This window comes from Sus scrofa, chromosome 14 (genome assembly GCF_054392235.1).
Source record: "Sus scrofa isolate SSC_HxYL_T2T_F1_AM1 chromosome 14, Sscrofa_HxYL_maternal_Yorkshire_Landrace_v2.0, whole genome shotgun sequence".
Taxonomy (NCBI): domain Eukaryota; kingdom Metazoa; phylum Chordata; class Mammalia; order Artiodactyla; family Suidae; genus Sus; species Sus scrofa.
This window is the reverse complement of record NC_139396.1, coordinates 104471066-104492846: the sequence shown is the minus strand read 5'-3', so window position 1 is coordinate 104492846 and position 21781 is coordinate 104471066. Positions and strand designations below refer to the sequence as shown.

General features: G+C 47.9%; 1 protein-coding gene across 14 annotated transcripts; it reads right to left on the bottom strand.

The window, feature by feature from the left end:
• PRXL2A (peroxiredoxin like 2A) lies at positions 1-21780 on the bottom strand. Of its 14 annotated transcripts, none has more exons than XM_084992898.1 (8): positions 21579-21725; positions 20910-21023; positions 13908-14037; positions 9159-9338; positions 7288-7379; positions 4505-4645; positions 3757-3921; positions 1-758 (listed from the first exon to the last, which is right to left on the bottom strand). In XM_084992898.1, exons 4-8 carry the CDS (start codon positions 9334-9336, stop codon positions 645-647), a joined length of 690 nt encoding a protein of 229 aa, XP_084849024.1. In that variant the 5' UTR covers positions 9337-9338; positions 13908-14037; positions 20910-21023; positions 21579-21725; the 3' UTR covers positions 1-644.
• Between the last annotated feature and the right edge of the window lies 1 nt (position 21781).

Genomic DNA, 21781 nt, shown 5'->3' with positions numbered 1-21781 from the left:
TTATGGTAAATATTTTTTATTGTTACTCTTAACAGAAAAACTTGTATATGTGGGAAATTTCTGATACATAATTTTATTAAAGCCAGAGATGATCATTTCTTCTAGAAAAAAAACAAATCTCCAAGATTAGAATGGAAGGCAATGAAAAATAAAAGATTGCACTTCATAATTTACCTTTATCAAGCCATCCAAAGCACATCAATTCTTTTATATGATTACTTTAACATTATATAATAAATCATTCGTTGAAAACACAAGCCAAAAATCTTATATCCTTAATCTTCAAGTCAATTATCAAATTTATTAGATTTTTAAAGACAGGGAAATAAAAATAATCTCAAATAAAAGCACTCAAACACCACATATGTTTGTCATCAGGTATAGCCGTCAACTTTAAGCCTCAGATTTTCCAGGTTTTACCTGAAATAATCCTCACTAGTTTCTTAAGATTTTTAACAGTCTTGTTTGGGGGCTATTTTGTTTTATTAGGCCTAAACAGAACAATATTAAGATATGTTAATGGTCTATATGGAGAATATGGCTTAAGTGGGTTTCTAATGCCTTAGGGACAGAAGTGGAAACAACACATCCTGTGAACACAGGTGAGATCACTAGTTATCCCTGAGCTGGGTAGTTGCACACGATCATTTTTTCTCTGAGGCTGAAGTGTGTGGTTTGATCTTCCTGACAGCTTCCAGAACAGAAACTGGATTTACTTTGTCTCCAAATTCTTTTTCTCGGTGCTCAAGAAGAATGCCCTAAAAGAAAACAAGAGGGAACATCAGTCCTCACTCTCAGTCATTCATCCATGAGGAGACACTGAGTGCCAGCTGTCCATCAAGTCCTGTGCTTGGGCAGCAGGGTACAGAGATCAGGCCCAGCTCTGCCCTTGAGGAGTTCTGTCTTTTGGGGAAAACAGATCAGGGGAAGCTCCCTCACAATATTTGGATGGTACAAGCAGCACTTTGGAAGCAGAAGTCAGGAGTGATTAATATAACAGGGTGGTCAAGAGAGGCTTCCCAGATGATAAAGCACGGGCAGTGAGTTATCAGCATGTCTACAGGTAGAGGAGCAGGTAAAAGAATGCAGAATGAGGTTACACAGAAAAGCCTGGAAGTATGGAAATGGAGCTCAGAGATCAGACCCCGTCAGCTACTGAATGACCACCTGAAAAGGGAGACCCTCTCTTTACTTGGGTTTTCCTATGAAACTGGAGGTCACTCACTTCTGATACTGTGAGGTGAAATGCTTGAAGACGAAGTACAGCCCAAAGGACCTTAAAGTGGTATAAAGATAAAATAATGTGCTCGAGATCTGTGTTAGTTCTTTGAAATGTGACATCTGGGAAGTCAAAAAAATATGTTCATTTTACCATTATAAAGACCTCAAAAAACCCCCAAAAGTCCCACCACACTGTGGAAGCAAATTGGAAACTATTTACTTGCTTAGTAAAGCAGTTGGCAAACATTAAAAACACTGAGGAAGAACATATGATGATTTGGGGAAATGTTCAGAATATACTGTTAAGTAAAAAAAGAACATCTAGTTAGTAACTTACCATTTTCTAAAAAAAAAACAAAAGGCCTCTCAACCCAGCTTTGTTCTAACAGGCTGTCACTGACAGCTGGCCTTATAGAATGGCTCTCCCCATCTTCTCCATTTTCAAATTTCCTATGCTGAACACACTATTTCTTTAAAGTAAGTGTACTCTAAAGATTATTATTACAAAGGAAATCCCTACTGAGTGGCACCTGGCACAGTGGGATTGCAAAAACTCTGCTCTCAAGAAACACACAGGTAAGTCCCGAAGCTGGGCCAGCCTGGTCAATCTTCCACCTGGAAGGAAGATGGCAGGAGCTCCAGGGAGCACCAACAAAGTCAAACAACACACCTAGCAACACCAGGAGCGAGCCAGCCAGGCTTGGGCAACCCGTGAGCACCAGATGAGTCACTGCCAGGTGAGAGGAGGCTGGCAGGTGAGCCAAGCCCTGCCCTAGGGGCTGAAGGAAGGCGGAGACAGCATAGGGAAAGGTATGCAGGGGCCTGGAGTGGCAAGAGGCTGAGGGAACCTGAGGAAGTGGCCCGTCCAAGTGCAAGACACCTGGAAGGAGTCTCTGGGAACCACCTCTGAAAAGGGCCTGCGGGTAAGAGGAGGGCAGGCTCTCCGGAGCAGGACAGGTCTGAGTTCCTGAGTTTCATTTCCTTGGTACCACTTACTAGCTGAGTATATTTGGCTGAGATATTTCATATCTCTAGGCCACTTCCTCACATGTAGATGGGAATAAAAATACCTCCCATCCCAAAGTGGTTATAGAGAAGACATGTGATGATGTACGTGTGTGTGTGTGTCTGTAAAAGCCGCTGGCATAAAGCAGGCACTCCCTGGCAGACATTATCATTTAGACATTTTGATGTATTTACCAGAAAGGTAGCAAATAGGTTTATGATATATCAGAATGATTCATGCTAGATGCTAATATAGACAAGCAACAGCAGATACCAAGGCTTAAAAGGAAGAGATTTGGGGGTTACCATGTGGCTCAGCAGAAACGAACCCAACTAGTATCCATGAGGACTCGGGTTCAATCCCTGGCCCTGCTCAGTGGGTTAAGGATCCGGTGTTGCTGTGGCTGTGTAGGCCGGCAGCTGCAGCTCTGATTTGACCCCTAGCCTGGGAACTTCCATATGCTGTGGGCATGGCCCTAAAAAGACAAAAAAAAAAAAAAAATAATAATAATAAAAACAATTTTTTAAAAAGGAAGAGATTTGGAATAAGGCTTAAAATTGAAGGCTTTTTATTCCCACTAGCTTTGGTCCTCTGCAGCTGGAAAATGCATGCAGTCATCAGTGTCAGTAGTGAGCTCCACCATGCAGACCTACCCTGTTTTTACGGGTGAGGCCAAGTGTTAATGTCATGCCCAAGGTTGGCAGAGACAGGCCTAGAAGTCTGACCCCAAGCCTCTGGATCCTCCTGCCAGGTCCTTGAGCCTGCAGCCATCGTACCCTGTCTTCACTCTGTGCTGACCAGGCCTCTGCTGGTGATGCCCTGAGTCTGACATGGAGCACCACCCACCCGCCTCCTGGGCCCACGGAGACCTCATCTCTCCACACCCCCCTAGGCCCCCTTGCAGACCCTGGATCCCCACAGCTAGGACCCCAAACTACCTATTTGTAGAGAAGTCTGCTACCTCTCCAGAGGCAGCCCTGCCACCAGGATCCCTCAGGGAAAGACCGCCTCCCACCACAGCTCCCTGCTACCCCTCAATGAGGCCTTCCCAATCCTTCTTTTCTCTTCACTTTTCTTTGCCTTGTTATCCTGGATGACAGGGAACACTGTAAGGATGACAGGGAACACTGCAAGGAAGTAAACTCTTGACAGAATAAAGACTACGGTTTTGTTCGAGCACAGGAAAGAACTTGACATCAAAAAACCTGGGTCCCGGCCTCCAGCAGTGCCACTGAGGAGCTATCCTCCTTGGTGCAGCCACTTGCCCCTCACAGGTTACTTACCTGCAAGACTCTCAGACCTGCCAGACAGGTCAAGACATTACTGTGACGAGGAAGGGGACACATGCGCGGGGTGCTGAGGGAGTAGGCATGTGCTAAGTGATCATTTCCCTCCCTTCCCCTTCCTCATGCTCTCTGGCTTTCTGGAAGGAAGGCTGAGAGACTCCAAATAGGGAAAGTCATCCTCCTACCCCACACACATTGGGGTCTTATGCTTATAGACCCCCCAAGAGAACACTAGAAATTTACCTGCTTTCCTGGTCCCACCACAAAAACTCCCCCAAGGACGAAGCCTTCGCCTTCCAGGTTTCCAGAAAAGCCTCCACTCCGGGCCCGGAAGAAGTTGTACCAGACACCCAGACGGACAAACCCCATAAACATCATCTTCCGCCTTTGGGGACCATAGAACTTTTTCTGTAGGAGCGAGGAAAATGGATCCCATGTAAGTAGCCTGAATGCCTGCCTTTGCTGTGGGGTAAAGTTCCCAGCAGGGCATTTGTTTTCTAATGGTTCCCATCCTCCTCCACCCAACACCCACAGTTCCCACCCAGGAGCTCTCTTAACTGCCTGAGCTAAACAGAACCCTGCAGCTTGCAATTCTGACTCTATCTCTTGCTACAGACTTACAGGCTTCTTGGGCCAGACAGTGATAATAGTCCTACATTCTGCAGAGGTGAGTAGAGGGGAAAGAAATTTGGCTGCAATGAATTAAGGGGCAGGGGCTTATGCTGGGTGCCCACCTACAGGGCAGGGGAACCTGATAGAGCTTCAGCTATTTCCAAGGCTTGCATTCCCATGTCACTAGTCAGGAAGGGCTCAAGTGCTAACTGAAGGACAGCTTTTAAATGTTCGCTCATGCTCTGCTCAAAGTGCTGGGGGCAGATGAGAAGAAGGCCAGCTCCAGGTCCGATCCAAACACATTCTGGGGGTCACAGAATCCTCCAGCTTGCATGCAATCCCCAGCGGTCTGTGTCTGACAGGCTCAGAGCACATGTACCTCTTCATCCAGGAAGATTTCTCCTTTGAAATAAGGCTGGAAGTCCTTCACTTCATTCTTCACCTGCTCCTTGACCACTGCATAGAGGGGGACGCCCAGCTCATCCAACCTGGGCTTCAGGGAAGACAGGTCCGCAGCCTCCTGCAGACGACAGGGAAGGTCAGGGAAACCAGCAATCTTTTTCCTACTGGCAGAATGAGGACGGCTCCAAATGCGGAGGAACAAAGGCAACAAAACGCGAGGAACAATTAAGGCTTGTGTAGCCCAGGAGACCATCCCAGCTGGTGGACACCAAGCCTCAGGGTAGGGTGTCAGGCCCCCTCCTCAGCCCAGGCTTCTTGTCCTACCCATGGAGGGAAGGAGAGGCTAGGCTCCTGTTATGGCTGTCCTAACTATGGCCTGAGTAGCATCCAATAACTAAGAGCTTGCACTCAAGTCAGCTTCCACTCCTAGCCTCTATGCCTCTGTCCTAATTTCACAGCCCCTCCCCTGCATTAGAGCAAACTAGCACAAGGGCTTATCAGACAACTCCATGCAGGCCTTGTCAAGAGCTCCCTCCCATTGCAATAAACTTCCTTCTTTCTCCAGCTCAAATTCTACCTTCTAGAAATAGATCCCTGTTCTAAAAAGCTCTCCCTGGGGTTCCCATGTGGTGCAGTGGCCTAAGGATTCAGCATTGTCACTGCAGTGGCTTGGGGTTGCTGCAGTGGTGCAGGTTCAGATCCCTGGCCCAGGAATTTTTAGATGCTGTGGGCACAACGCCCCCCCCCCTCCCCGCCAAAAAAGTTGTCCTGGAATGAAGGCCTGATTCTGATTCTCTGTATGTATCCAATCTCTCCTGCTGGATGACTTTTTCTGTACTAAGTCCAATGGGTTCCTCTAAGTTGAGCATGGTCCTTTAAGTTCCCAAATGTGTCTGTTAGAACCTGCCCTCTTCCATTTCCTATATCCCTCAGTATCAGTGCCTAGTGCAGGGCTGGAGATGCAGAAGGCTCTAGGTTCCAGGTGGAAAGATGTTAAGGTGAAGGTGAACAATGGGGAGACGCAGCCACGCTGGTGAGTACAGACATCCCTGACTCTCAGGAATGCATGCTAGATGAGCAAATGAAACCGCACATTTGAGTTCCAAAGTTAAGAACAAATTCCTTCTTCACATTTGGTGTCAGAGTTAAAGAAATGGCAGAAACACAATTAAAAGCAGCTCACTCACCACCATTGCTATAAAATGGTAACTACATTTAATTTTTCATTTATTTTCTAGAACAATATTGACAAAAGGATAGCTAGTAAAGCAGCATTCATTACAATGCATTTGTCAAGACATTTCAGCAAGTAGCAAACCTTGTCTGAGGGCAGAGAGCACTAAAGGTCTGATATGATCAAAAACCACCTGTATGTGAGAGGAAAGGTTTTATTTGCTTTCCATGGACTTTTTGCTGTAGGTGTGTAAAGTGGAAACTGAGTCACATCTCCTCCCTAAAAATCACTGCCTGCCATCCAACTATCGTCTTAGAAATATAAGTTTCTATAACATGCTCTGCCAGGGTACAGACTAGAGCCCAGGAAAACAGGTTATAATTGGAGCAGTTGCTCCTGGAACATTTGGCTTTAACTGTTTGAGAAATCAAGTCACAACAGGCTTCCATGTGGGTATTTGGAGGCATCACAGACTGGACTCAAAAGCCCTGAGCTGAAATGTCACCTCCTGTGGTGGGCAGAATAACACCCTCTAAGGATGGATGTCCACATCCTAATTCTGAGAACCTCTGAATATGTCTTATTACACAGGAAGGGGGAATTAAGGCAGTAGATGAAATTTAGGTTGCTAATCAGTTGATCTTAAAGGAGATTATCCTGTATTACCTGTATGGTTCCAATGCAGAATCACAAGGGTCCTTAAATGTGGGGGTGGAAAGCAGAAGAGTCGGTGACATAGTGACACAATGTGAGAAAGACTTGGCCAGCTACTGCTGGCTTTAAAAATGGAGGAAGGGGCCATGAGCCAAAGAATGCAGATGGCTTTTAGAAGTTGGAAAAGACACAGAAATCATTTATCTCTTGGAGCCTCCAGAAGGATTACAGCCCTGCTGGTAACTTGACTTTAGCTCAGTGAGACCCATTTGAGAATTCTGACCTTTAGAACTGTAAGAAAATACAGAGTTCCCTTTGTGGCTCAGAGGTTAACTAGGATCTATGAGGATGCAGGTTCGATCCCTGGCCTCGCTCAGTGGGTTAAGGATTCAGCATTGCCGTGAGCTATGGTGTAGGTCGCAGATGCAGCTCAGATCCCGCACTGCTGTGGTGTGGTATGGGCTGGCAGCTGTAGCTCTGATTTGACCCTTAGCCTTGAAGCTTCTATATGTCATGGGGGAGGCACGAAAGAAAGAATGAAAGAAAGAAAGAAAGAAAGAAAGAAAGAAAGAAAGAAAGAAAGAAAGAAAGAGGGAGGGAGGGAGGAAGGGAGAGAGAGAGAAAGAAAGAAACTGTAAGAAAATTAATTTGTTATGTAAAGCCACATGTGATCAAGTGTTATAGCAGCAATAGGAACCAAATACAGCCCCCACAGAAGTGTGACCCTGTTACCACCTCTGTGCCTCAGTTTCCTCCTCTGTAAAATGAGAATAACAACAACGAGCTGTATTTTCCAGGGATATGGTGGGGAACCAACAAGATAACGGGAAGTACCCTAAATGTGTGGTACAATAGGGATCATGTAATGTAAGTAGATTCTTGGCCACTTGCTGGGATCCCTTTCTCTGAACAGACCCTTAAATGCCACTCACCTCTCGACAGAGGAAACAGCCTGGCCTCCGCACAGCCATAATCACAGCTCCAGTCTTTTCCCAGAGCGCCTTTGCTTTGAAAGTCTTTGGCTCTGAGGAGAAGAAGAAGGAATTTGGTATCTTTTCCACCCCGTCCAACTCTAACCTCTAAGCACCTCATAAATAGCACCAGGCCTAACTGAGGACCTGGAAAGGTATTTCAGATGTGGGAAAAAGCAAATAGGAAACACAGGGCCTGAGGAAAATGAATATAGCATAAGGATCCTACTGTGGGAAGGAACCCAAAGGCCCCTCCCCCATAAATATCTAGCTGGGCCCTTGACCATCCCCCTGGAACATTTCTGGAAAAACAGCATATTCCTTTGCTGGTATCAGTGGACCATGTAGCAATCCTTTAGGGCAGATACGTGGCCAAAACTTGAATGAGATCTTGTACTTTGGTCAAGCAAACCCTAACTCTTAAAAAAGTTATTCAAAGAAATTAGGTCAACAGAAATTAAAAGCAAGAAAAGTTTACCTAAATATGTTAACTGCAATCTTATCCATAGGGGGTAGAAGAGGCCCAACAAGGAAGTGCTCTGGGGCAGTAGAGTAGATTGGCTCAGGCTCCATGGTCAGACTGAGTCTGCATCCAGATGTGACCCTGAGCAGGCTCTGTCTCCTGCCTGAATCTCAGTTTCCCCATTTGCAAATGCAGATGCCTAGCAGCTCCACTTCAGGCCACAGGGAGTGTTATAAGATGGATATAAAAGTGCTCATTGCAGTGGCTGGTAATACAGTCAGTGAGGGCTCGGTAAGTATGAACCCATTATTATTTTACCATTTCTCAGAGGAATCCAGGTCCCTGTGGGACATTATGTAGAAACAAAAGATGGGAGGAGGTTGTAATCAACTGAGATTGGGAAAGTCCAGGTTGAACCTAGGTAAACAGGGCTCCCTCTCCCTGCAGGGCTTCTTAGCCCCTTACTAAGGTGACCTACATCATAAATCTGCAGTCACAGTTCCCGAGACTTCCCCGACAGGCTCCCTCACTTACTGAAAAGAAGCAATGGCCTCCCTTTGAGGCGCCAACCTGGAGACCAAGCAGTCACTGAGCCCCAACTTGCACCAAATTCTCATGCCAGCTGTGCCCATGCTGTCAACATGACTGAAACCCCCTGAGCTGCAGAGTCAAGGCTGAGAGCAGAGCGAGGCAGAGACACCACCACGAGCATCTATGAGGCTCTCAGCTGTCCAGCAGGGACCCCAGGTGGGCTCACGAAGAGGGGGTAGACAGGGAGGTCCACTCTAAAAGTGTGGCCCTGTGCCTCCCCGGATGGTGCAGCTGTTCTACAGGTGAGGCTGATCGTGCCTGTACCAGTAACAATGCAGACACCTGACTTCTGTAAGCAAAACACAGTGTTTCTCAAACTTATTTAACTTGAGAGCTCCTTTTTGTCAAGATCCAGGAAACTGGAAATCTTCAGAACACATTCTAGAAGCCTTGGCTAAGTAAACAGTACTACAATATTACTAAACATTATAAAACAACTGTCATTACATTTAGAGAGGCAACATGAGAAAATGAAAAATGCTTTTAATAAGGAAAAGCTGAAATGTAAAAGATCGTGTACACCAAGATCACAACTACATATTATGGGCATACCTGGAAAAGAATGTGCAGAAATAAATATGATGACTGTGTTAGGGTAATGGAATTATCAGTCATTTTAAAAGTGTTCTTTTATTACATTTTCCCTAATGTTATGTTGCCCTTTCAATTAAAAAAAAAAAAAAAAAAAGAACTACTTCGGAAAGGAAAAAAAAAAAAAAAGTAAGCCTGCATCCCAGTGCCTTGGAAAAGTACTGACCCTGGCGGGGTCACTGCTTACCCTTCTCCAGTGTTTTCAGGTCTATATCCTCCAGATAATCCAGCGTTGCTCTCTGGGGCTTGGGCAGAAATATGTCGGTGTTGGCCAGAAGCAGTGCCAAGGCAGCAGCCCCTATAGCTCCCGCACCAATGGACCACATTCCCATGGTGACAAAACTTGGATCCTGGAGGAAAGACATTTCTGGGGATTGAGAGGAAGAAGATGTTACAGCTCCCACAGGATAGTTGGAATCTGATCTCCCAGGCAAGGCTCCGGCTGGGCAGCCACCCAGGAGGCCAGAGGCAAAGGGAGGGGGAACAGCAGCGTCAGAAATGGGACTGGACAAGGGCTGCTAACTACGCACCTGCTGATAAGGGAGCCTGGGGATACAACAGACATGTGGAGGTCCCTGCCCCAGGGAGCTCACTAGCAGGACAGGAGCCACAACAGAAATGACAGCTGCTCCCTGTCATGCCCAAGGCTCCCAGCTGTGTGGTACTCCTCCAGGCTGGTCCCCTGGCGCCAGACTATCTCCTCATTCCTCTCCTCGTCAATGCCTGCTCTTCCTTCACAGTCCAGGAGGCTCAGCTCCCATCTCCCTGGGGAGGGGGCGGCTTTCTCTGTGTGATTATATTATTTAGAGCACTAATCACCCTGATCTGTTATCCCATTCTTCTTCCTCTCTGCGAATCCCTCAGACACAGAGACCCAATCCTATTCATCCAGCCCCCAGACGATGCCCAGCAGGGCCTCATTCAAGGTAGGCAAGCAATGATAATGTGAGAAAAAAGAATGTATATATGTACGTGTGACTGGGTCATCTTGCTGTACAGTAGAAGATTGATGGAATACTGTAAACCAGCTATAATGGAAAAAAATAAAAATCATTAATAAAAAAAAAAGGGGGGGAGTTTCCATCATGGCGCAGCAGAAATGAATCTGACTAGGAACCATGAGGTTGCGGGTTTGATCCCAGGTCTCGCACAGTGGGTTAAGGATCCAGCATTGCCCTGAGCTGTGATATAGGTTGCAGACATGGCTTGGATCTGGCGTTGCTGTCGCTCTGGCTTAGGCTGGCAGCAACAGCTCCAATTAGGCCACTAGCCTGGGAACCTCCATATGCCGTGAGTGCAGCCCTAAAAAAACAAAAAGACAAAAAAAAAAAAAAAAAAAAAGGTAGGCAGGCAATCTTAGTACATTTATCCTAATTAAGAATACCTTTACTTCTACTCGTTAAGCAAATAACACAGGCTCATGGTGAAAACAAAAAACAAAAAAGCAATACACAGAGTTTCCTAGTGGCTCAATGAGTTAAGCATCTGGTGTTGTCACTGCTGTGGCTCTGGTTACTACTGTGGTGTGGGTCTGATCCTTGGCCCATGAACTTCAGCATGCCATGGGCACAACCAAAAAAAAAAAGGCAATACATAAAACCATAGTTGACAAGAAAGCAAATATCCTCTAAACATCTACCACCTACTAAATTATGAGTTTAATAGAGATGGCCACGATTCATCTGACATTTTCCTCCTGTATATAGAACTATGCTGATATCTGTTGAATGCAAAAGAGTAGCAACTGAGGGGGTGGGCATCCTGCAGGAAAGAGCATGGTGCTGGGCTGCAGATGTCTGGTCGGACAGAGGGCCCTGCAGATGAAATGGAGGTCCAGGCAGGCCCTGGGAAAATCCAGCCTCATTCCCACCTCATGCTCAGGGGCCACTAAGGCTTCCTCTAGCGTGAAGCCTTGTACTTCTGGGAGAAAGCTCCTGGAAGCAGCCCACTTCTGTAACAGCAGCAGATACGCCATCCGGCCTTCTTTTCCCGACAACCACTAAGAATACCTCTTTTCATTTGGGTCTCTCGCCATTCTAGGATCTGACTTATGCTGGAACCGTCCTCCCTAAGTACCAGCATGATTCTACGTGCTAATACCCCCAGGTGTACTGACCTGGACCTGGGGCCTGTGTGTGAGAGCCACCTAACCTCATCCCACCTAACCAAAGACTTAACTCTCCCCTGTGGACTTGCCTCAGCAAAGGATTCTACAAAGGATTAAGCAAAGGCCTGGAAATCTGCATGTCACTGCCCAGGGTGGGGGCTGTGAGGGATCCATTGTCATGATGTGGGGGTGGGAGTCATTTAGTGGTGATGACTTTAGGAAGAACAGGGCAGGCAGGCCTAGGGTTCAAGCCAGCCTGGGAAGTTCAGACTCGAGTTCAGAAATAAAAGGGAACTTCCAGGAGTTCCCGTAGTGGCTCAGCGGTTAACAAATCTGACTAGGAACCATGAGATTTCAGGTTCGATCCCTGACCTCGATCAGTGGGTTAAGGATCCGGCATTGCCGTGAGCTGTGGTATAGGTCGCAGACACAGCTAAGACCATGTGTTGCTGTGGCTCTGGCGTAGGCTGGTGGCTACAGCTCCAATTAGACCCCTAGCCTGGGAACTTCCACATGCTGTGGGTGCAGCCCTAGAAAAGACAAAAAGACAAAAAAAAAAAAAAAAAAAAAAAAGGGAACTTCCAGGCAGTGGAATGTGTGGTGGGAATGGCCAAATGAAAACAGCTTTTAAGAAAGAGGATTTTGGCATCTGTACACCAGGGAAGAGGAAAAAGAAGGGAGGCTGGTGTGTGTGTTGGGGGAGGGGACAAGCTGGGAGAGAAGAGTTTCTTACAACCTCACTATTCAAAATGTGCTTTCAGGAGCCAGCCTGGTGGAGAACTGCAGAATTTCCAGCCTTACCTCAGAACTGAGGAATCATAACCGGCACTTTCATCAGATCCGGCAGGCAATTCACAGGCACATTAATGTTGGTGACGCATTGTCTTGGAACAAAGAATTCAGGTTTTGTGCTTGGTTGGCCATAAGCCATAGAACATTGTACAGCCACGAGGGCAGGCTGGCCTTGGAGAGCTGGGCTTTCCTTGAGGGCCACTTCTGTCCCCTTAGCTCACTGTGGGAGGACAGTCACCCTGAGTCAAAAATCAGGACGTACTTATCTCCATGCCTCTCCACAGAATGTCCTACCTCCTTTGCTGTGTTCTTCTGGAGGTCTTGCAGAATGCTCTGCCTACCTCCATGCGCACCCCCAAGAGGGGTTTATTCACCCCCACCTGTGTCCAAATTGCACCCACGATCCTTCTGATGTGTTCAATACACTGATTTGGACCTGTTTTCCAGTTTTCTGGCACAGGGCCTATTTGTGGCTCACAGTGGGCTCTCCATGAATGTGTGCTGAAATGAATTTGATAGGACCAAGTGGGAAAAATGACAATTTATGGAGGACTGAAGCACTCGGGTCAAGCAGGTAAGAACATTCCTCAGGCCGGCTTCCAATTCTTTTACGTGGCAAAGTTACACATTACTGGATTATAATTCACAGAACAATCAGGAGGAAAACCGCAGCTCTCACCTCCCTGCTGTAAACAGGAGATTCCCCAGAGCCTGGAATGATTTCTGTACCTTTATGCACTTCCAAAACCTCCCTGGACTCCTGATGTGTGTATGATTCAGGCCCACATGGCGCAGTCTCTGATCACAGATTCGATAACATTTCGCATCAGTTTGCAAAGGTCAGCTTATATCTACCCTCCAAAAGGACTTGCTTCTATTCCTGGGACACATCCATTTCAGGACATCAGGACCCTTCCAGTCAGTGCCACATCCTTTTTTCTTTTTTCTTTTTTTTAAATGGCTACACCCTTGACCTATGGAAGTTCCTGGGCCAGGGGCTGAATCTGAGCCACAGCTGTGACCTATGCCTCAGCTGTGGCAATGCCAGATCCTTTATCACATTGCACAAGGCCAGGGATCAAACCCGCAGGCTAGGGATCGAACCCGAGCCACTGCAGTCAGGTTCTTAACCCCCTGTGCCACAGCGGGAACTCCTCCACATCCTTCTAACACACATACATGAGTACTATTCTTGGAGGCATACAGGCTCCATCTCCCTGCTGCCCATCAACAGACATCGAGTCTGTCTGCTCCTGAGTACAAGAGAATCAGATTCAACTAGACTCAACATTTACTTCCAAACATTTACTCAGCACCAACCTGTTCAATAAATGGCAATCTGGGAGGATATTCAACTAAATGAGAAACAATCCTCAGGCAGATACAGACCCGGTACACAGACAAGAGAAATTCAAGTGGAAAGGTGAGGCAATTCCTTGGGCAAGGTATGAACATGGGGCTATTGCGTGCAGAGGTGACAACCAATTACATCTGTTCTGAGCAGCCCTAGAAGCGCCCAGAAGGAAGTGGCTTTGGAGCAGAAAGTGGCTGGAAGAGCTAGGCCAGGCCTGGAATCAGTAAGCCTGGGAAACAGTGGGCTGGCAAGGGATGAGTGGGGTGTGTATGGATGTCCCAAAGGCCCCTGATTCTACCTCAAGTTCATAAGCAGGAGCACAGAGTGGGTTTCAAAACCCCAAGGGGTGGGGGTCCCATCATGGCTCAGCGGAAACGAAACTGAGTAGTAACCATGATGACGAAGGTTCGATCCCTGGCCTCACTCAGTGGGTTAAGGATCTGGTGTTGCCATGAGCTGTGGTGTAGGTCGCAGACTTGGCTCGGATCTGGCATTGCTGTGGCATAGGCTGGCAGCTAGAGTTCTGATTCAACCTCTAGCCTGGGACCCTCCATATGTCACAGGTGAGGACCTAAAAGACCAAAAAAACCCAACCAAACAACCAAAAAAAAAAAAAAAAACCCAGGAGCAACTCACCCCCCACCCCCAGCTGTGTGATCTGGAGAGTGTGAGTACAGACTCACCCTTTAGGGAGTTGGCCCTCGTCCTCAGGCCCAGGAGCACTAAGACGTGCGAGTGTTATTAGCACCAGAGGTGAGAGGCAAGTCCCTCCATGAACATATGCTCCCAGCAGGCCTCTAGCGGCTGGCTCTCCTGCCAGTGAAAAGCAGTGAAAACTGACTTCTGGAAATACCTAGAGAGTGTACTGAGCTACAAAGCAATTCCCACCCTGGCATGTCTTGGAGCATGTACCATGCAATGCCCCGCATAGTGAGAGCTGGCTCTGAATCCTGAGTCACAGCTATTTCCACCCACAGAAAAGGGCTGGAGGTAGCAGGAAGCTTAATATGTACCTGAAATAATGTATTTTCACCTGGGCCTCTAAGGCTACTGACTGGAGAGATAGAGAGGCCAGTAAACCAGCGTTTACTAAGTGCCACCCGAAATGCCTAGTTGCACTTCATTCACTCAATAGTCTCATGAGGCAGTTATTATCCTGTTACACAGCTGACAATACTGAACTTCAGAGGAGTTCAGGACCTGCGTCAATGTCACAGAACCAGCAAGCAGCATTACTGCAACCTGAACCCTGATCACTAGGACCTCAAAGCCTATAGTCTTTCTACTACATGGGCCTCCCCACCCATTCACTGGTGGGTTTCTGGAGGTCAAAGGGCATGATCCCTTTCGACTTAAAGAGAATTTGAAAAGATCGACTCATTATTTTTTTCTTTTTCTTAGGGTGGCACCTGCAGCTTATGAAGTTCCCAGGCTAGGGATGAAACTGGAGCTGCAGCAGCCAGCCTACATACACCACAGCCACAGCAGTGCAGGATCTGAGCCACGTCTGCAACTTACATCTCGGCAGCGCAAGATCCTTAACCCACTGAGAGAGGCCAGGGATTGAACCTGCATCCTCATGGATACCAGTCACATTCTTAACCTGCTGAGCCATGACGGGAACCCTCAGATCACTCATTTTTTTAGTCATCACATAGTCATACCCTGTTCACTCTAAAGGAAATTTACCATGTGACAGATGTCCCTTCTCTTTCCTCCCCTCTCTGTCCCCCCTCTGTTAAGGAAAGGGTCAGTTTCTCTGAAAGATTAGAGCAAGGCTGTTAACAGAGGAGCCAGCCCCAACCTGAAACCCACAGAATTCAGTTCCCCACTGTGGGCCTTATCTGATCCCGCCTCTCCCACAGAAGAAGGTGGAGTGTGGTAAGACCACAAACAAACAACAGCTGGGGCAGCTCAAAGTTGCAGTGTTAGTCTGGGTGTGGGGGAAGGAGACACAGCTGGCCTCCCTACGACCAGCTTGCTTGACTCCTCCCCCAGCATCATTTTCCTCAATTTTTTAGGGTGTTGGGCAAGGTGAATGGCAGAGCTTCTAAAGCGCCCCAGTGACATCGTGGGATTCTACCAAAAACAGCTCACTTTGGAGCCTGCACATTCTGTTTCTCATCATAACTCTACCCCCGCTTCCCCCATTTTAATTTTCAGAATGTTCCTTCCCAGCTGCCCAGAGCTTCACAAGGCACCTCCCCTCCCCCACACAAGGTCCCTTATCCAATTTCAGGCAGTTCAAACCTGAGAACCAGGCACTCACCATCCGCTGCTGCTGCTGCATGCACACCCTGGCCTTGGCCGACAAGGAGGCTGACCCACTGGGAGCAGGCGGGGAGCAGGCAGCAGGGGAGGGCGGGGCTCTGGAGTCCCGCCTATGGCCCAAGCCCGCTCACTCCATAGGCAGGACCAGGCCACCCAGAAACCCTGGGGCTCCTTCAACTGCCAATAGTCAATCTCCAGAAAACATCAATATGGACAGCTGCCAAGACCCCCTAGCCCTTCAAAAAGCTGAGCAAATGTTGAGTCATTTGCAGTCATGCAGATTATAACATTTATCAAGTGCCAACAGACTCCCTCTCTGCTTTCCAGTGCAGACTAATGAAGCGAAGCCCTTGATGCAGCTCTTCATACAGCCCATGGGTCACAGTAACTGAAATCAAAGGAAGATGTCCCTTTCTCAATGGCAGCTTTTGTAGCAGAAGAACAAACCCAACACCATATTGGATCTATTCCTTCAGCTCTAACCCTTGTGCTCTGTTGCCTATGCTTAGTCCTGCTGGCGCTGCACCTTTATAAAAGAATGTTGCCTATAGCTTGAAATACACGATAACCCATTCTCAAGGCTCTAACATTTAAAAAGTTGCAGAACAGAAAATAACAATTGTCTTGTTGGAGGTTTATAGGAACACTGTGACCAGACCTAGATGGGCAGCTGCAAGAACAAAGGATTCCAGCACCAAGAAGTCTGCAACAACCAACCAACTTCCTCCCCTTTAAGAAGCCTGAATTCTAACTCAGGTAAGATGGTTCTTTGGGACACTAGTCTTCCATATTCTAGGTCTGCTGGCTTTCCAAATAAAGTCACTATTCCTTGCCCCAACAACTCATCTCTCAACTTATTGATCTGTTGTATGGTGAGCAAGAACAAGCTTGGACTCAGTAACAGTTGTGCTGCCTGCTGCTTGCCCCTTCTTCTACCCCATACTGCTGATGCTTCTTACCTGCCATCTATTCTTTACCTCCCTCTGCCCTCCCTTCTTTTTCTGCCACTTCAAGTCTCCTCTCAACTACCCCAATCCCCTAGGTGACTTCACCTACAGCCAGTGCTTTGCCCACCACTTTGGTATTGACTTCCAGGTCCTAACCGCCACTCTGGACTCAAAGCTTCCGTTTGGGGGCTCTACAGTTTATCTCTGCTGCATCATGACCAAAGCTGACCTCCACTAAAGTCAGTTTCTCTTCCGGAGTTCTTTTTCCCTAGCTCAGTGAATAACACAAGCATCAAGCAAACTGCTCAAGCCAGAAACTGAAAGTCGTATCCCACTCTTCCTTCTCCCTCCTGGCCCAAAGTCAGGAAGTTCTGCTCATCCTATGAAAAGGGTTTGCTACCCATCCTCTTTTCAGTCTCAGTGTCGCCCCTATTACTTTGTACCTGGCCTGTCTCAGTAACCACAGAACTGAGCTTGGCTGGCTCCAGCCAGGACCTCTCCTGCTTATTCTCCATGCTGTAGCCACAGCGACAGTCACACACCCCAACCCGATGACATCTTGCTCCTGATTTCAGACCCTAACTAGCAATGAATTCCTCAGCACACTGCCAGGACCCTTCATAGCTCAGCTTCAGGCTGTCGTTCTTGTCATAGCCCCTGCCACTTCAGCACCCTCTCAGACTACTCAGTGTACAAAGATTATAACACGTCTTTTCAGGCCTCTGCACATGTTGTTTCCTTTACCCAGAATTCCTTCCCCGCCCATGCCAACCAGATAAGCCACAGCACATATAGCACTTTCTCTGCAGAGCCTTTCATGAAAGCCCCAACAACTAACTGCTCCCTCACCTTTGGTTAGATAGCATGCATGTATGTGCAAGCACACACATACCTTTGCACACGGCACAAGCAAATAGACTTAATGTATTTAGTTAATGTATCTGTCTACATAAGATGGTGGAGAAATCTGAGGGCAAAGGCTGTTGTCTTATTCCCGCAAATTCAGCATTTAACACAAAGCTGGCAACTAGCAGGCATTAAATATCTGAATGAAATGATCTGAATTTTACACTTTAAACTCCACAGAGTTGGAATTGATCTGTATGTAGCTGGTTTGACCTTAAAGAAAACGCTCAAGGAGTTCCTGTCGTGGTGCAGCGGAAACGAATCCAACTAGGAACCATAAGGTTGCGGGTTTGATCCCTGGCCTCGCTCAGTGGGTTAAGTGCTGTGGCTGTAGTGTAGGCCAGCGTCTACAGCTCCAATTGAACCCCTAGCCTGGGAACCTCCATATGCCACGGGTGTGGCCCTAAAAAAAGAAAGAAAGAAAATGCTCAAGCCTGGGGCTTAGGTGACCTGGGGTTGGGTCCTAGTTCCACTGCTCATTGGCAGGGTGATCTGACACAAGCTATAAAGACACTAGGTCCAGTCTCCTTATCTGTAAAGAGGAAAGAACTAAGAAAATCTATGAGGTTGTCTCAGTTCTGACAGCCAAAGACTTTGAAGTATCACACAATTATAACTCCAGGGCTCTGATATCCAAAAAGCCAAGGGGACACCTGCACTACCGCTCTCCTGCTGGGTATGTCTAATCTCATTCTCTGCTCCTCCAGGCCTCATTCTGCCTGTTCAAGGAGCTGCCTCTGGGCAGGAACTGATAGAGTCATAATAAAACGAAGTATCAGCACTGGGTGGGTTAATTCATGCCTGAAACAAGTAGAGACAGCATCATATTCTAATCATTAAGGGTACATCTGCCCAGTCAAGCCCCACCCTGGGAATACTCCCTGCTCAGAATGAGCTGGCCTGAGGCAGAGACAAGGTATAAGGAAGAAAGCGATGCTGAGGGAGACAAAAAAAACTAGGAGTGTACATGGGCTTCCTTGCCTCAAGCCCTCAGTGAAGGAGGATGCTTTATCCTCTTTGCTCTCTCCTCTGTTCCTTCAGAGCTCAAGTTCAGCCCTTCCTTCACTGAGTAAAAGAAGACGCTAAGGCCCAGAGATGGAACCAACCAGTCGAAGGTCACTTGGGGAGAGGACTGGTTAGTGGCTGTGCTGGAAGTCAGGTCTCCCAGCTCCCAGTCCATGGCTGTTTATCTTGCATTGCACACTCCTGCAGAGGCTGGAACAATGCCGGGGTCAGGGCTCAGGGAGGGGGCCCACTGGTCCTCAAGTCTGCCCACTGTCCTAAAAGCAAAACTGCTCCTGAACAGGACCTGGAAATCTGGTGGCTGGAGGGAGCATTAAGTTTCCTAAAGCCAGTACTTTGCAAGCAGTTTATAATTCAAAGCCAAATGTTTTCTCAAGGGTCACATTGCCCATTCTTGGCTGAGAAGCCATTCTGTATCTCTCCTCCCCACAGTAACCAGGTCCTGTCAATTCTGGATGATAAAGAGGCAGCCTTGAAAAAGGAAATGTAGCAGCCTGGGTGGGTGCTCTGGGCCTCATGAGCAGTAGGGAGTGTGCTCTCAGCCACCGTTGTCATCAAATGCTATGGAACTAGCCAGTTGCAAGGAGCTCTCACCTACCTGCCTCAGTCTCCAATTTCCTGCTCTGCTCCTGGGTGACTAGGAGCACCTAGGAACTCCTGGGTGCTTAGATCTTAGATGTTAGATTCATAAAGTTTTGATCAGATGCTGAAAGGAGAACAAGAGGATATAACCAGCTACTGGGAAACTTTGAGACATTGCCAAATGTGAGGAATGTGAGGGCCAGGAGAGGTCCTTTCTCTGATCAGTTTACCCGAGGCTACAGACCCCTTCCCAAATACTTGGCCATTCTGCCCCTTGTTTGCATAGCCTCTTGTCTGGCCTCAGAATATCTGCTCTACCAAGTTATACGAGAGAGGATGGGAAGGCAAAGGCAAATCACAAAAGACACTGGGCTTCAGGACAAAAATCCTGGGTTCTCACTCTTTGATTCTGAGAGGTCACCTCATCCCTCTGAACCTCATTGTCTTCTTAAAAATAAGGGCATTTTAGGAGTTCCCTGGTGGCTCAGCAAGTTACGGGATCTGGCATTGTTACTGCTGTGGCATGGGTCTGATCCCTGACCTAGGAACTTTCACATGCCATGGGTTCAGCCAAAATAATAACAATAATAATAATAATAATAATAATAATAATGGCACTTTGAAGGGCTGTCAGAAAGAATACACTAGAAGAACAATGTGGAACACAATAAAGCACTACAGAATCGTAAGGCAGCAATGTATCCTTCTCTTCTTTGCAGGGCTCAGATTCACTCATTCTCTTATGACAGCAGGACATCTGAAGCAAAACAGAAACGAAACACTGAATAACTTCTCCAACTGTGTCACTGCAGGCCCACCTCCTGGCTGGAAGTCCTGGGTCTGGAGGGAACCCTGGTTTCTCTCAGGCTCCTCTGGCCTAACTGCCTACCCCACAAGGCATACTCCATGCTGCCCTTCAGCAGCCTGCCAGCACCAGGAAAGGCAAAGGGCCCTGCCCAGTTGTAATCCCCCTGTGCCAGAGGTCACTGAGCTCAGGGGTGAAGCTGGTTCCCTCACAGTGCCTCCAAGACAACTCTTGCCACATACACCTCAGCAGAGGGAGATTTGGAGTCTCTCTGCTCAAAATTTCACAAAAAGGCAAGTACTCAGCTGGCAGGAGAGCTGCCTTATTTCTGGGATACTGACAGAGCTTGGGGCATCGAGCGCCAGAATTCCAGTCCTCACCAAACTTTCCAAGCACCATTAAAATGACAGAAGCATATAAGACAAAATAAGAAATGTCTTCTTACCCCTCAGGAACCATGCAAAAAACCTCAACTTAATGTCATGCCCTTATAAAAAAAGGGCAATATGAAAGGGCCACACCAAAATTAACTCAAACCTAATGCAAATTCCTACAAGCTGTTAAGAATCTGAACAAGGCAAGTGTTTCTGCATTAGTAAAACAGGAATGCTTCCCAAATTACAAAACATAATCTTCTACAGAGTTATAGGAATCAAAGGATTAAATGTATAGGTGGTGCTTCGTAAGCTACCTTACAAAGAGTGACATAATGTGAGGTATAATTCTTGCTCACTTCTAGATTAGTCAATGATTGCCCCTAAAATGTTGTTTGTACACGAAATGATGGGTTTCTGATGACTGGGTATGTTCCAAGGAGTCTAGGTTTCTGGATCCCAATTCTCAGTCTCCAGAACAGGACTGAAGCGAGAATATCAGAGACTATACAGGCTGGCTCGTGGATAATGCTTTCCCAAATAAATCTGAAGTAAGTATTTTCTGTTTTTAGTCATCTGCCAAGCACAAAGAAAAAAAAAAAAAAAAAAAAAACTAGATTGAGAGCTAGTTTAGTTGGGCTAGAAAAGCCTGGTGTGGTAAGGAAAAGAGACCCAAAGTCAGCTGGGACTGAAACCCAGCTCGGCTTCTGCCCCTCCCCACAACCCCTGCCAGCCTGGTCCTTAACCATCTTCTTCAGCTCTGATCCCCGCAACAACCTTGAGGAGAGACTGTCCAGACCAATCACCGATGCCTTGTTCGACTTTTCATTCCCAGACTTCAGCACAATGTTTTACAGTTGGGCTCTTTTCAAAGTTGTCAGGGGTTTGAACCTTTGGGGGAAAGAGGCAAAACAGGTGCCTCTGAGACTATTAAAAAAGCAGGAAATCGCGGCCCCATAAAATACAGGACCCTATGCAAGCACAGGGCCCAGGATGACCTAGCTCTCGGTCTCCACCTGCACATCGCCGGCTGTACAGTTGGCCACCCCCAGGCAGCCCCCCAGGCCCATCCCAGGTTCGGCCCCGCAAGACGGACGCGCCAGGGCAGAGTCCCTTTCTCGGTTCTTTGACCAAACTACCCAGACGGGTCGTTGCCATCAGCCTCTCTCAAACCCCGGGGCCGCTGGGGGTTGGGAAGAGGGGGCGTTCTTGGCTAGACGATCAGTGCCGGCTCCCGGCTCCCGGTCTTCTGACCGCAAACACGGGGTTTTCCCAAGGAGCGCAGAGCGCTGGGGAGAGAGGGACGTCACTCACAGAGGCAAATAGGGTCCTGGATCCGGCCCTGCAGGTGCGCCTCCCGAAGGGCGGACCTAACCTGCCAGGTGTCCAGCCCACCCACGCGCGCCCATCAATCTCGATCGCCCCGCCCTGCCTCAGTTTCCTCACCTGCCTTCGCGGACGTCACGTGCCTCGCAGAGTCCTGAGCGCCTTACGTACCGCTGGAGTTTCCGTCCCTCCCGCCTCCTCTCGCAACACAGGACGCCGTGGGGGGTGGCGGACCAAACCTTCCCCAGGCCCAGGGGTCCCAGGGGTGGCCCCCGCGCCTGCGCAGGATCGCGCCTGCGCCGCCCCGCGCGCCTCCCTCACGT

Bases quoted from the DNA above. Each gene is read 5' to 3' on its own strand.
- PRXL2A (XM_084992898.1), bottom strand. From the start codon at position 9,336: ATGTCTTTCCTCCAGGATCCAAGTTTTGTCACCATGGGAATGTGGTCC. The intron at 7,380-9,158 runs GTAAGCAGTGAC...TCTTCTCCTCAG, and splicing joins CCTGAAAACACTGGAGAAGG to AGCCAAAGACTTTCAAAGCA. The intron at 759-3,756 runs GTAAATTTCTAG...GTTTTCTTTTAG, and splicing joins TGGTGGGACCAGGAAAGCAG to GGCATTCTTCTTGAGCACCG.